At 35.6% G+C, this 14,191-nt stretch overlaps 1 protein-coding gene across 2 annotated transcripts in view; it reads right to left on the minus strand.

The window, feature by feature from the left end:
- Positions 1-3,657: 3,657 nt before the first annotated feature.
- Positions 3,658-14,191, minus strand: part of LOC149168158 (Ubiquitin-like superfamily protein) — a 237,525-nt gene continuing 226,991 nt past the window's right edge. For both annotated transcript variants that reach the window (XM_089426893.1, XM_089426894.1), the window contains exon 5: positions 3,658-3,888. In XM_089426893.1, the coding sequence (XP_089283019.1) occupies positions 3,793-3,888 (96 nt within the window). In that variant the 3' untranslated portion in view covers positions 3,658-3,792. The remainder of the gene's footprint in view (positions 3,889-14,191) is intronic.

The raw sequence follows: 14,191 nt of genomic DNA on the forward strand, positions 1-14,191 counted from the left end.
ATCATCAGTTTGTATGGGTATTGAATTGCATAATATTTACATCTTTTGTTGTTAGGGTAAATGGGGCAACATCTCCCTTCGTCAAGTCAAAAAGAGGCTTAAGACAAGGATGCCCCATCCCCTCTCCTTTTCCTTCTATTTGTTGAAGGGATTAAGCAAGTTTTTAAACAAGACCTTGTAAAATGGTAGTTTTAAAGGAGTTATAATTGGACAAGCCTATAATATAATTTATCCACTACTTGTTGATGACATCCTAATTTTCTGTTAGGACTCCGAAAAGGTTGTTGTAAAGTTTAAGGTAATTATGGAATTATTATGTAAGACAAATTCTTCCTTTCAAATGCACAAACTGGAAATGGGACTAAAGTACTTGGGTTTCCACTTGAAGCCAAACATGTATTAAAAAGAAGGAGAGAGAGATTGGTAATGGTTAATAGAAAAAGTGGAAAGAGGATAAACACATGGTGTAATAAATGGATCTCCCAAGGAGGACAACTAGTACTAGTTAAAGTTATGTTAAAAGAAATAGCTATATTCTAGATTTCAATGGCATCAATCCCAAAAGGAGTTCTAGAAACCATTAGGAAGTTATATTATAGATATATTTGGCCTGGAGATAATGAGAAAAGAGGATTTTCGAAGAAACTATCCCTTCCAAATGTGATTAGAGGATGAAGTTTAAGGGAACCTTTCCTCTTTTCAAAAGAACCAGTAGTAAATAAAAGTGTGGAGGCTAAATCAAGCAATTGGCCTATGGTTTCAACTAATTAAAGCCAGATATATTGCATCGGATACTATGGAGGAATGGGTCTTGAAACCCCATTTAGCTAGTTCAAAATGTTTCAATGTTGTGGAAAGCAACAAACTCTACTTTCAATTTGGTGAGAAATTGCTTGATATGAAAAGTAAGCAAAGGTGACATTACCTAGATAGGACTTGATCATGCGTGGGAAATAAAGGAAGACATAAATTATCCTTACACTTAATATTAGAGTAAAGAAAAATAGGTTATTATATGTTGATTCAGGTTGCAAACAAGCATAGAACAAACAATTGGACACAACAATGCTTAACCTAGAGGGAGTTAGGTACTGAGGAAGAATGTGTTGTTGGTATTGAGGAAGAGTGTGTTGTTGAATGGAAACAATACATAAGCATTGTGAAAGATAGGAATGTTAGGATTCAATAGGAGAATGATCAATTAATATGGTCCTTAAACCCATCAGGGGGCTATGTGCCAGAATTAGGTTATAAAGCACTTACTAAGGAAGGAAGAGAGAATCCACATGTATGGCTCATTTATTTTTGTAGAATTAGAATTAGATAATTCTAGCCTTGTGTCTTGAATAGAAAGACCTTGTTTTGCCTCTTTAGGAGCTTGCGACATGCAAGGCATGCATGTTGATTGCTTGTGACATGCAGAGTTTGCATGTTGATTGCATGCGACATGTAGAGTGTGCAAGTGAGTTGCATGCATGTGGATTAGTTGCATGTAACATGCATGAGATATGCATGTAATGTAAGCTAAATTTATGACTAGTACTTCAGTTAAAGTAAAGAAAGCTAGAGGTAAGAAAGTTAACTAAAGTTAAGTCACTTATCTTTAGTGAACTTGACGAGCTAATTTTGGCTTGATCTTAGCTTAGAAAAGTTATAAATTGAGCCTAAGGGTTGAGGAAGACACAACAACAACACAAGGTTGAGAGTGGCATCTCAATGAGTGTGTGTTAGGTTAGAAAGAGTGCAGAGAGGCTAGAGATCTAAATCTACAAGCAAGAGCAGATCCACTGGATAAGATCCAAAGTATTGTAATCTACATTTTCTCAACTGGGCCATTATCCCAAGACGGGAACCCAAGAAAGTTCTGAGTTTTATTAATGATGAACAAATTTGTTGGCCAAAAATTTGTTTGGTGCTCATGTGATTTAGATCGTAATTTGTGTCTGCTTAATATTTTTCTTAGCAACTCAATTCTGCATTTGTTATGTAATTTGTAACTTGGAATTAAATATCGGGTGCAAGATTCATGTAAAATCTAACATGGCAGTGGAAAAAATTATGGAAACTAAAATGTTGAACCAAATCTTTAAAAAAAATATGTAGTTGCTCTTAAGAGAACAGGATGATCAATTAATATGGTCCCTAAATCCATCAGGGGACTAAGGAAGGAAGAGGGAACAATAATGTATGGTGGTGGAAAATTTTATCGAAACTAAACTGTCAAAACAAATTATATGTGGGTTTGCACATGTGTGCGCTCTTCTACAAAAAATAACTTATTTTGTCCCAGATGGTGCAACTTATGTCAAAAAGCAAAAGAAACAAATTCACATATCATTATGGCTTTCCCCATTACAAAGGATGTTTAGAAGTGGAGGGATGATAGGGTGCCAAAAGGTTTGGGTGTGAGGATGTTGAAGTAGTTCAAGTCATCGTGTGTCAACAAGGATACAAAAAATATCAAAGTTTCTCCCAACATTTCATGGGGAGTTTGATTGGCCAAGAACTTGAAAGCATTTGAAGGCAAAGAAACTCCATCATTAAAATGCGTCATTCGAGCTTTAAGCATATTGAATGTTCTCCCACAACCTCAAGAGGAACACTCTTCACATGGTGATTTGGAATAGATAATAAATACAAAATTCCCATAGCACCTTTCAAGGGACCCCTCTGAGGCGTGGAATAAGAACACTTATTTATTTATCTGAAGACCATAGCTTAAAATTCAAAGTTGGAGTTGGGCCATAATCAAACAACTTCTATAAGTTCATGGCCCTTAAACTAGTTTTAAAATTGGCTCAAAAATCATTAATTTCACATATTCAAATATATGGTGATTCACTTCTTGATATACAATAACATTGAGAAACTTTGCATCCCCTATTTAATAAAGTACAACCACTATTACCAAATTTCTCACAAATATCTTTTACATGCATATACAAAGACAAGAATGGGATAGCAAATGAACTTTCCAAAGACAGAATAGAGATGGATCATGGAGCCTTGATGGTTCCAATCCAATCAGAAGGAACACTTTTGACTATGCATGACTCCTGAATATAACTCTATTTTTTCTTACATTTTTGTCTTTCATAAGTCAAAATCGAAAGATAAAACAAAATATGTGTAGTTCTAATATCATTTTAAGGTTAAGACAAAATTCTTTGTAGAAAAATTAATTTAAAACATTGTATGCAGAGTGATATGAAAAACTCGTACTTAAAGCTGAAAATGCTATTTGGAATACATATAGCATGTATACATTAAAATTTTGTTTTTATTAAGTCTTAAAACAAATTTTTTTAATATATATATACACACACACACATGGGATTTGATTTGATGGTGAATGCATGCATTGTTAAGCCGTTGCATGTAATAGATCATCCAGACTTTCAATTGACAATGAATAACTCCTTGCAACTCACAAATCCAAATCTTCATAGATTAGCTCTCTCTCTATATATATTAAAATAAAATTGATAAAGATGAAGTTACACTCTTTGTTTTGAATACAGACTTTATTTTAGAAATATTAGTGTAAATTTTTTTATAAATAACCAATAAATTTAAAGATTACTTATAAATTTACAATAATTAAATTTATAGCTTTTAATAGTATTAAATAAAAAATTTCAAATAAACACTTATAAATAATTTAATAATTTTTTTTTATAATTAACTTTATAGATTAAATTATAGCATATTTTACATAAATAAAAAATACAGAAATTTCAATTAAAAATATATTTTAAAATTGGCATTTTTATCATCTTCTTCACATGGAGGTTAAGATGGTTTACTTAAACCATGAAAAAACCGCCGCTTTTTACATCGTGAATGTCTCCCACATTCTCTTGAAGCCACATGACGTACAAAGTGTATCTACAAAAGAAAATAGCCATTAAAACTTATAACTAATTAAATATTCTTTATAGTCACTAATTAAATATATTGTTTCAAAATAATCCAATAAAATTAAAAGTAACATAAAAATATACAAATCTAAATCAAACTTTAATTTCACCAACAAATCAAAGGAAAACAATATATCAGAAGATACATGGATGGCATTAAATCCAAATTTACAAACATTTTATGAATATTTAAAATAAACATAACATTATTGTTGCACTAAGCCATCAAACTTAAGTCACCCAAATTTTAATATTTGGTTGAATCTCCATCTCATATTCGTGTGGCTATCAAGTAGTAAATGTTTGCTATCACTTCATTGCATCGCATCGCCCCACTTCTCTTGTTCTCCTTCTACTACTTGTGTTGCGAGAGCTGTGTCACTACAATAACAATTCCCTAGTACATAGAATTGAGACAAAATGAGGAAGAGGAGTTGTGTTTGAGATTGACACAACAATTGCATAGGTAAATTATGCTACGCAATTATGCTCTCTCACTATCTTTTGGTAAACAAAAGCATTCAATAAGATAGAATCAATAGAAGAAAGAAAGAAATAAATTATTTTAACGTCTACGAGACTAAAGATAGCCTATGGGACAGATTGCTTCTTCATCTGCTTGATGTATTTGGCCCATTTTCTGTGAAGCTTCAAAATAAATGCTCCCATCTTCTCGACAAAGCCCTTGCTAAATAGATTATCCCAATAGCTAACTGTCAGCATATCTGCATAACTTTCCCTGCTTTTGAAGGCCTCACATTCTAAAATGAAATGTTTTCCTGTTTCCACTTTTCCAGAAGAACAAAAAATGCATACCCTTTCCTCCCACACTTCCTTTGGCCTTTTCTAGCACCCTGTTTCACAACGGAGTTGATGAGAATTAGTCCTTAACTGAGAAATAAGAATTTTGGCTCTGCAAGAGATATTGGCCTCTATGTATGCTTTTGGTTGATGATTATGAGTGGGATTAAACACTTCAATATAGTAATTTTTCTTTCTTCCTAGCGGCTTATACCAAGTACGTTTGTGGAACTTTTCCATAACAAAAGCTTTTATCTCTTTGTTGTTTATGGGACACTCGTTCAAGCAAATACCCTATTTACTAAGCCATTTGTTATTTTGCTGCATTCAAGTCTTTTTGCTCTTGCACAATCTATCATTAAAGACAACCTTAGGCCATCTACCCTCTTCCATTTGCTCAATTTTTTTAAATACCTTATGACTCGCACCATAGCAATTGCTTCAATAGGAGCAGTCCCTGTTTCACTTAACAAGATATCATAAGGAACTGCACTTTTAATCTTAAATTTGTTTGTGATCAAACGCTTCTGAATTTTCTCAATTTGTCTCCACTGCATGTTGGAGGTATTGCTAGCCCACAATTCACAACCATAGAGAATCACCAGAATCACTAGAAGCCCAAAAAGAGTTTGAGTGGCTTTCCAGTCCCATAACTCTGCCTCTCTACACCTATTTTGAAAAGCATAAAATGCTTTCCAACCCCCCAAAGTTATTTTTTTTCTACAACCATTCCAGCGTAGGTTTTTGTTGAAGTCAATTCCGAGGTATTTGTAATCTGCAACTTCTTCCAGAATGTTGCCTTCAAAGTAGAACTTATGCTGGTTATGTTTTCTTCTCTTAGAGAAGACCACTTCTTTTGTTTTGCTGATATTGACTTGCATCTTCACACTTTCACAAAAATGCTCAAGCGATAGTAAGTGCTCTTGCAAACAAAGAGTCAATTTAGCAATCAGAATAAGGTCATCTGCATACAAAAGAAACCTTATAACAAACTTGCACAAATAGATACCATCACCCCCTTGCAAATTTAACCACTCCTCAAGCTTGTTGATATATAAACCAAAAAGAGTAGGAGACAGTGGGCAACCTTGCTTGACCCCGATATCGCTTCTAAAACTTTTAGAAATTCCTGTTGAAGTTCTAATTTTGACTTTCACCTCTTCATACAACCTATGCACAGCTGCTCTCAAATGTTTAGGAACCCCAAGTTCCTCCATTCTGTGCCAAAGTTTATCCCTAGGAATCGAGTTAAACACTTTTCTGAAATCAACAAAGCAACAAAAGACTTCTTCCTTTTTCTCCCAAACTTTTTCAATGATGAGCCTTAAGTTACGCAATGATCAACTGTGGAATGTTTAGGTCTAAAACCTGCTTGCCCTTTAGCATGCTTATCTCTTTCTTCTGCCCACTTGCTAATTTTGTTTTCTAGCATGCTTCCAAATAGTTTTGCAAACAAAGGGTTTATCATGATGGTCCTATAATTGGAGGGATTATTGACGTCACCGCTCTTGAAAAGAGCTATTGCCAGACTAGTTGTCCAATCTGTGGGGAGTCCTTGTTGTATGATGTTGTTGAAGATTTTTGTAATGTGAGGTGCAAGAATCTTTGAGCCCCACTTTAGATATTCTACTTGGAGTTCAGCTAAGTCTTTTGCTTTTCCAACACCCAACTTCTTGATACCCATCTCTACCTCTTGTACCGTGAAGAGTTCCGTATCAGTGTTGACCAAGGGGGGAGGGTCAACCTTGGGAACCTTCTCATAGAGTTGTCTTGCATAGTCAAACCATTTAGAAGTTGTAATATTATTTCCAATTTGTATCTTTTTCGATTGGAGCTCCTTCCAAAATAATTTGGGATTATTTTTCCCAAGATTAGTTCTTCCCTCCTTGAAACCATGAAATCGACCTTTTTCTTTCTTAATAACTGCTTGTAAGATTTTAGCTTTATGTTATCCTTGTTTGACACTTTCCACATTTTCCTTGCCTTTTTGCATTCCTCATCAAACCAGACATTAACTGGAAAGCAATTCATTTCATACTTCTTAATTTTTGTTCTTTTGCACTTTGCAAGTGCGCATTGAATTAAATGTGTTAATTCAAGACTAAGAAGGCTGTAATTGTAATTTCTCCTTCTCGAAGAGCCCCTCTAGCGTCATTTTGAAGGTACTACAATTTTCTGGGGTCAAAAGAATTCTGCCCTGTGGGAGATTTTGTTGGACATGTTGAATTTTTTACTCTAATTGTTTCTTTCCAATCCAAGAGAAACATAAATAAATTGGCTTCTGATCTGATTTCAAATCCCACAGCTGGTCCCCAATCAAAACTTCTTCCATTTTCTCACACAAACCATGCGAGCAAATTCCATAATCTACCACACTTGCTCCTTTGTAAGTATTGCAAGTGAAATTACCAAACTTTGCCCATCTAGTCAAGCCATTACAAATGACTAAATCAAAGGCCCTACATAGAGTAAGCAATTGTTCACCAAAGAGATTGCAGCCCTTGTCCTCTGAAATTCTTTCCAACTAATGATTATTTTCTTTTATAAGCCAAATAGGGTCACAATCATTTTTACAACAAAGAATGCTAGCTTGCTCACTTGCAGTCCTAGCATTGAAATCACCCACTATAAGGACTTCACCTAGCTGCGAATATGTTGCAATATCCGCTTTTAAAGCTGCAAATGGATCTTTGTGGTCAATCCCTCTACCTTTGTATATTTTTGAAACCTACGACGCAAAATAGCATGCTACAATTCTGATGTGGTTTCCATTTTCTGATAATTTAAACCAAATGAATTGCTTATTTGAGTCTTCTTTTTCTAACTGAATGAGACGACCTTCTTTCTCCCTTACTAAAACCATGATACCTAGTGCCCTTTGCCATTCCTTGCTGCCTTGTTCCACACTACCATCTTCTAGTATCCTTCAAACAAAGGTGTCTTGCACCCTTCATGCTCATGTGTTTCTATGAGGCAAATTATGTCTCTATTTTCCGCAATAGGCCCTAACCCAGGTCCTTGTCTCCATGGGTAACCTCTGCAGTTCCAACAAACTAATCTTAAGGAAACCTGGGTATGACTTGATTGCTATTTATTTTGACATGCAAGACTCACATTTGAGTCTTTGTCCCTGTTTTCCCATATCGACCTTGCTTTCTGATTTCCTTTTGAAGAGTTTGTTGTCTTTCTTTATTACCATCTTGCTGCCATGTTCTGGAAGGAGGTCCAAATCGCACTATCACAGCTTTGCCTTTATAAATGCAAGATCTCTTTCCTTCATCTCTTGCTACCCTGACCTTTAAAATTTCCTCCCTTCTTTCCTCCTGTTGTTTTACAGTTAAATCTTCTTCTAGGAAAAAACGAGAACCCCTCAAGAGATGTTTCTTGCTTAGAATGATATATTTATCACGCAAGCTAGGCATAATGACTTTTATGGGCCTAGCTCTCTCCCCGTTAAACTTATCCACCCTCCATGCTTGGCATATTTATCCTTGCCATAGCAACTTGTCTTTCAAGAAGTCTCTTACAAGGTCAAGAGTACATTCATTTTTCCCAGTCTTTCACCCCTTTAATAATTATGTTTGCTGCCCTATTTTGCCTTTCCTTGCCTTCACTATCTTGCATGTTATCAACCTGAATATATTTTTTTCTCCTTCCTTATTAGCAGAATTGCTAATAACTTGAGCCCAATTTTTGGAAACTTTGGTGGAATCTCCTTTCGTTTCTTCTCTTGCGTTCTCTTCATGGTTGTTTATTTGGGCAAGCATTTTCCCTTTATCCTAGGATGATTTCACATTCACCACCTTTGTACTTTCCACTACATATTTATTTATGTTTTGCACATCTGCCTTCATGCATTGTCATTCTATCTTCCCTATCAGGAGAGCTTCCTATAGCAATGACACTTGTTCTTTTAAAATTTTATTGCTTTCTGCTAATGACTTGTTCTTAGCTGTTATTATATGAATTTTATAATCTATTTCCTGCCCTTTAGCTTCTAAAACCTCCAACCTTTGTTTTGCATTTAACAATTCTTTCACATAAAGATCAGATGACCAGGTGAGAGGTGTGGATGTGGGACTATATAAGGCAAAATCATCAATGACTTTTCCTTTGGACTTCTTGTTGCCACGTGCTTGTGGAGGAGACTTGTTTGAGTGCTTTTTGTGAAGGGCTCGATTACTTTTCCTTTTAGACCATTTCTTCCTTGTTTGCTCCCATTTTAGATGGGCTATTCTTCGTTTTAAAATGCCCCAATATTGTTTGGCATTGACCCAAACCCACTTCCCAGCTTTGGCGAATGAGGCAATTTTCACTTGTCCTAAATCATTTGTCTCCACATGTTCTGAAATTTCTGGTTCCTTTGTCATGTTTGAATGCATTTGCTGCTTCTTGATCATTGCTTGATACTTCTACTACATAAAAACTCCCTGCTCTCACACTGCTCACTGTTCACTGCTCGCTGCTCTCACTGGTGCCCACAGTGCTCACATTGCTCTGCTCATACTGCTAACCAAACTACTCACACACCATGCTGCTCTACTCATAAATGCCCTGGAAATTTCAACTGCATTTTTCCGCTTCTGTGCCAGCGTCTCCCTTTGAAAGCTATAGAATCCACTATCAGTTTAGTTAAACCCACTTGACAAATTTGTTATACTTACCAATTTCTCAATCAAAAGATCAGCATATATAATCAGGGATAAGTAGCAATATAAGATCAAGAAATAATCAAGTAGATAATCAATCCATCAAATTATATTCAATCATGAATTTCCCTACCTAAATTACTTAGCTCTGAACATCTCCCTGTCTTTTTAATCCCATTCCCATTGGTAGGTGATCATTGTCCCTTCCACAAAAGAAACTACTTATTCACACACATCATGGCCAACTCCACTTGTATTGTATACTTGTAGCTGCTCTTTCTAAAAGGAGAAAATGAGAGGGATGTGTGACCAAGGAGACTCTCGAAGGGCTTAGAATGGCCCCCGTGTTGACGGTAATTTGGTGGCCGCCAAACAAACATAGGGAAAAACCCCTATTTTGTTAGGGTGTTATAGACATCTTAATTACAGGATGTTTAAATTGGGTTTGTTGTGTCTGCGACTCTGCCTTGTTCGAAATTGTTGGACCATTCCTCGAGGTTCTACACATACCTGCTTCTTTTGAAGTGTATCCTCTTCTCATGAAGCGTAGATATGCCCTCGTACAAAATATTCGGTAAACCCTTTGAAGATTATTCATCCTCTTACTTGGGTTTTTTCTCAATAGCGATAACCTCTGACGAAAGTGCTTCAGAAACTTATATATTACAAACCTTGGTCTCTCTTTGCATATTATTCCCGCCAGAAAATATCATGTTTGAATGGATATCTAGAAACCCTAGGGTACGAAGACAACAGAGTAGGATGTTCGTGTAGCCACCGTTGTAAGAATGTGATGGAAAACTTGTATATCGGTTGGTTTTGGATCTCCACTATCACTTTCCCACATCCAGTCCTTACTAGTTCTCTTGCAATTTGAGGTGTAGGGCTTACTAAGATGCAAGCACTGTTCTTAGTGCATACCAATTGCATCTCTATTAGGAATTAAGACACTTCTAGATCGAAGTTGAGTGACCAAGGGAGGGGCGAGTGTATTCAGCCGAATGGCCAAGCAATAGAAAAACCCTACGCACTTTGATCAGGGAATCCCACCATGATTAAGGAGGGTGATAGCAATGCCCTTTAAATTACTAACACTAGGGAAAATAAGGAATCAAGGAAGACAACTAGAGATTGATCACAGAATAGAGGGCATTACCATAGTGTTTCATCAGATGGTGTTGCATTTATAAATTATGCATCCACCATGAGCAGTACTTTCATCCTCCAAATGAGAACCACCCAAACTTTCACACGAGTGGTCAAGACACACACCCATAGGTTCAAACCGGTTGTGATTGATATTTAATGTTTCCAGGAGCTTGGTGGTTTATAGATGAGAAACTAGACTTATAGGTAAAGTCATTCACCTAAAGTACCGAGCAGAGCAACAAAGGATAGTGGACAATATGTAAAACAAAAATTATTAGGATATACCCTGAAGCTTCTATTGTATACTACTAGAGGGGTAAAAGAAGAAAACTAGAGCCTATAGGTTCAAACCAGTTGTGATTGATATTTAATGTTTCCAGGAGCTTGGTGGTTTATAGATGAGAAACTAGACTTACAAGTAAAGTCATTCACCTAAACTACCGAGCAGAGCAGCAGAGGATAGTAGACAATATGTAAAACAAAAATTATTAGGATATACCCTGAAGCTTCTATGGGTAAAAGAAGAAGACTAGAGGGGTGTGTAGGTGAGGAGAAGGTCTAGAATCATAGGGGAATTTAGAGGTCTAAAATAGGCCTCTTGAGGAAAATGATAAAATAATAGTTAAAATAATAATAAAAAATTGTGAATTTTTAAAGAAAAATAAAGGAAACTATTTTTTTAATTGTATTTTCTACTTATCTCCATGTAGGTTCACTCAGATTTCAAGAGTACACACCCATTTGGATGAGGAATTAAATTCCACATCCAATGGGTTCCCACTCTACATACTTCTTAGTAGATCCACATCAAAAAAAATTGAAAATACACCAAACAAATGTGTTTCAATGGAATCCCACCGTGATTAAAGAGAGTTATAGCACTGCCCTTTAGTTACCAACACCAGGGAAAATAAAGAATCAAGGTAGACAAGTAGAGATTGATCGCTAGATGGAGGGTGTTACCATAGTGTTTCATCAAATGAGATGCATTCATAAATTATGCATCCACCATGAGCAGTGCTTTCATCTACCAAATGAGAACCATCTAAATTTTCACATGCATGTCAAGGCTTATAGTAAGATACACAAGTGGTCAAGGCACAAGCCCATAGGTTCAAAAGAGTTGTGATTGATATTTAATGTTTCCAGGAGCTTGGTGGTTTATATGCAGAATTAAATTCCACATCCAATGGGCACCCACTCTACATACTTCTTAGTAGACCCACATAAAAGAAAATTGAAAATACACCAAGCAAACATGTTTCAAGGGAATCCCACCATGATTAAAGAGGGTGTTAGCACTGCCCTTTAGTTACCAACACCAGGGAAAATAAATAATCAAGGTAGACAAGTAGAGATTGATCACCGTATGGAGGGTGTTACCATAGTGTTTCATCAAATGAGTTGCATTCATAAATTACGCATCCACCATGAGCAAGGCTTTCATCTACCAAATGAGAACCATCTAGATTTTCACATGCATGTCGAGGCTTATAGTGAGATACACAAGTGGTCAAGGCATAGGCCCATAGGTTCAAAAGAGTTGTGATTGATAATTTAATGTTTCCAGCAGCTTGGTGGTTTATAGATGAGAAACTGGAGTTATAGGTTAAGTCGTTCACCTAAAGTACCAAGCAGAACAACAAAATATCGTGGACAATATGTGACAAAAATTATTAGGGTATACCTAAAGCTTCTATTGTATATGTCTATATGTTCTCTCTAACAGAAGAAAGTGAGAGGGATGTGCGGCCGAGGAGACACTGGAAATGTCTAAAATCATTAGGAGAATTTTAAGGTCTAAAATGGGTTTCCTAAGGTAAATAATAAAATAATAGTTAAAATAAAAAATAATACTTATGAAATTTTTGGACAAAAGAATGGCTATTACCACAGAGCATTCATAGAGGGGCTACAGGTTGACGATAGATATATGCATGTTTATTTTTGTTTAGTTCTTATATGTTCTATGCATAGTTATAAACAACTTATATTTTTTACACCATACACATGACTCTTTATGCTATATATTTATCATGATCGATATTTTTTTTATGATGGTTATCCATGTACAAACAACGTATTTTCCTTTGGCCATTATGGGCTGGTTTTTTGTAAACATTTCCTCTAGATACACTGATATCATGTTATTTACAATTTGTAGTACAACCAACTCTGGCTATTTTTTTCAGTGCCATTCTTGGCACATACAAAATGTAATTTTCAGTATTAAAGAAAATTTTGATTTTTTCCTCTAAATAAATTTAAAAAAATACATACAAAATTTTAAAGAAAAAGAAAAGAGACTACTTTTTAATTGTATTTTCGACTTATCCCCATATAGGTTCACTCAAATTTCAAGAGTAGACACATGTTTGGATGCGGAATTAAATTCCACATCCAACGAGTACCCACTTTGCATACTTCTCAGTAGATCCACATCGGGAAAAAAATGAAAATACATGAAAAAGTGTGTTTTTCATGTATTTTCATTTTTTTCGATGAAGATCTAATGAGAAGCATGTGGAGCGAGTACTCATTGGAGTGTGAAATTTAATTATGCATCCAAACGGGTGTCTACTCTTGAAATTTGAGTGAACCTACAAGGAGATAAGTCGAAAATACAATATAAAAATAGTTTTCTTTTTCCCCCAAAAATATTTTCAACTAGGGATGACATCACCATCTTGAATCCTATTGGTTATTTTAAAGTTAATTTTGTTAGTACATCTTTAGTTTTGAGACCCATTTTTTACCTCAAAATTCCCCTAATGGGCCCCTATGTTGGTGATAATTTGGTAGTTACCAAACAGACACATGGAAAAATCCCTATTTTGTTAGGTTGTGATAGATGTCTTAATTATAGGGAATTTGAATTGGGTTTGTTGTGTCTATCCTATTCGAAATTGCTAAAGCATTCCTCGAGGTTCTACCTATACTTGCTTCTTTTGAAAAGTGTCATCTTCTCAAACAACGTAGATATGCTCTTATACAAAAATATTTGCCAAACCCTTTGAAAATTTTTCATCCTCTTGCATGGGTTCTTTCTTAATCGTGATAACCTCTAATGAAAGTACATTGGAGACCTCTAGTTTACAAACCTTGTTCTCTCTATGCAAATTATTCCTACCCGAAAATATCTTGTTCGAATAGTATTTGGAAACCCCAGGGTATGAAGACAATAGAGTAGGATGTTTAGGTAGTCATGGTGGCAAGAAAGTGATGGAAAACTTGCATATCAATTGGTTTCAGGGCTTCATTGTTATTTTCCTACATTCGATCCTTACTAGTTCTCTTGCAGATTGAGGTGCATGGCATATTAAGATGTAAGGACCATTCTTATTGCACTCTAATTGCAATTGTATTAGGAATAAAGACACTTCCATATCAGAGTTAAGCATTCAAGGGAGGGGTGGGCCAATTCCACTGAATGGCCAAGCAATAGCAAAACCTTGCACACTTTGATTGAGGAAAGCCCACCATGATGGAGGGTGCTAGCACTACCCTTCAATTAGTAACACTAGGGAATATAAGGAATCAAAGTATATAAGTAGAGACTTCTCACCGTATGGAAGGTGTTACCACAATGTTTCATCAGCAAAAGTTGCATTCATAAATTATGCATCCACCATGATTAGTGTTTTCATCCACCAACTGAGAATTATCTAAACT

The sequence above is a fragment of the Pinus tabuliformis genome, chromosome 4_2 (assembly GCF_031772625.1).
Source record: "Pinus tabuliformis cultivar Carrire ecotype Pingquan chromosome 4_2, CPIR1, whole genome shotgun sequence".
Lineage (NCBI taxonomy): Eukaryota > Viridiplantae > Streptophyta > Pinopsida > Pinales > Pinaceae > Pinus > Pinus tabuliformis.